This window comes from Malurus melanocephalus, unplaced genomic scaffold (genome assembly GCF_030028575.1).
Source record: "Malurus melanocephalus ecotype Western Australia unplaced genomic scaffold, MMel_1.1 scaffold_149, whole genome shotgun sequence".
NCBI lineage: Eukaryota > Metazoa > Chordata > Aves > Passeriformes > Maluridae > Malurus > Malurus melanocephalus.
In genome coordinates, this window is record NW_026623381.1 from 312,520 (window position 1) to 314,459 (window position 1,940).

Here is a 1,940-nt window from a genome sequence, read left to right on the forward strand (position 1 = left end):
AAAACAAACCAAAAAACCCCAAATCAATCAAACAAACAAAAGAAACCCCACCATTGTGGGAGGTGTCTGAGTGCACATCAGCCCAGCAGAGTTCTTACAGCAAATACTCAAATTTTTCACGTGGATCTTCTAGGGAAACTCAATCCCTGCAGGATCTCAGAGGAAAGCTGCCCCATGAAAACCCTAAAACCAACTTTTCCCCATCAAATTCACTCCCCAAGCAGTGCTGGATGAGAAGCCAAAGGAAGGAGATACTCACAGGTTCTCCAGGGAGACCTCTGGGTCCRACTTCTCCATCATCTCCCTGGGCAGCAGCAGAGACACAGAGAGGAGCAGCGAGAGACAGAAAAAAATGGTTTTAATTTGTCCCCTCAATGGGGTTTTGTCCTTATTCCATAACATTGACCCCAAAAAGCAACTTCCCAGCAAGGTTTCCATGCCTAAGGGAGCCCTTGTGAGCCTGGGGACTAAATCAGAGCGTGTAAATGATTTTACAGGGGTTAGAGAGGCTCTGGGGATACTTCATCATTCCTGTTGGTGTTTAGAAAGGTGAATTTTGCCACCAGAAGAGGGGTTGTAGACACAACCCAAGTTAGGTGAGGCCATAACCACGAGGTTTAGTCCCAAACTGAACAGCAGGGCAGGATGGGAAGGTGATTCAGCCAAATTAGAGCTGCTCAGATAAACCAGAGGCAGCAAAAGGGTGATTTTTTATCCCTCTGCTCCCATATCCTGCTGATGYCACACCAAAACCCCAAAATATTAAATGGCTCTTCCCCTGAGTTGTTTTTAAATCACCCCAGGCTGGGCTTTGATAAAAACCTCCCCTTATTGACTGAACAGCATGGAAGGAGCAGTGAATGATTTAATCTTTGATTCCTGCCTCTGTCTGGAATTTCTGTTCCCCAAATCTCRCTGCAGTTCTCTGGATTTCAGAAGATCAGAAGCCGTGTTGCGCTCACCGAGAGGAGGAATGTTTTTCTCACGTTATTTTTGATTTTCTTTTAACAAAACCTGAATTTTCTGACCAGATCTTTAAAACTGAATTCTTATTTCTCCTCCAGCTCCCCTCTCCCTGCCCTGCTCCCCTCYCRGGGAAGGTCTGGGTGCAGCCCCTGTGCCTGTGCTCCCCATTTGTAGGGGTTCCTCAGCAATCCCAAAAGCTGCTGACCCCACAGACACACTCACCCTCTCCCCATCCTCTCCTGGAGCCCCYGGGGGGCCGTGGGGACCCGGCTCACCCTGTGAAGGAAAGGCAGAGAATGTTTTAGAGAAGATGGAAACACCCTGGCAGTGGACGCCAGCAGGGGATGGTGGCACATCAAGACACAGATTTGATTTTTCTGTCAGTGCTGGATGTCTCTGTGCCCTCTGAGATGATTCCCTGGGCTCTCTGAAGCTGCAGCAGCCACTCCTTGTTCCATTTTTCCCCCATATTATTTTTTTATAAAGCAGAGAGATTGAACCCATTGTAATTTTTGGTAATTCTGGGTAATTCCCACCTCCAGACTGCACCAACAGCAGGATTTGTTTGCCTCTCATTTTCTTTTTTAGCTGCATTTTATTGAGGTCATTTTTCCCTCCCCATTCCAGTTTGGAGCATCCCAGGAGGATCTCRCAGAGGGATTTTGCAGCTCCATGGATGTGTGACATCCCACACCCTCTGAGGGACATTCACCCTGTCCTAATGGCACCATTGGGTCTCATCCCAGTCCTCCCAGTCCCTCCCAGTCCTCCCAGTTCTCCCAGTCATCTCCTACTCCCAAGGTTTCATCCCAGCCCCAAGAAAATCAGGAGCAGACTCACCCTGTTCCCCTTCTCACCAGGCAAACCGGCCAAACCATCAAAGCCTCGGTCACCCTGAAAGGAAATYCAGCTCAGAACCCATTTCCACCCACATTTACAAACCCTTCCCTTCCATTTCTGTGTCAAGGAAGGAT

General features: G+C 48.4%; 1 protein-coding gene across 1 annotated transcript in view; it reads right to left on the reverse strand.

Annotated features, from left to right (window-relative positions):
- Window positions 1-1,940, reverse strand: part of COL5A1 (collagen type V alpha 1 chain) — a 123,160-nt gene that overhangs the window by 48,632 nt on the left and 72,588 nt on the right. Inside the window, 3 exon segments of the mRNA XM_057371595.1 lie at window positions 260-304; window positions 1,189-1,242; window positions 1,807-1,860. Of these exon segments, the coding sequence (XP_057227578.1) occupies window positions 260-304; window positions 1,189-1,242; window positions 1,807-1,860 (153 nt within the window).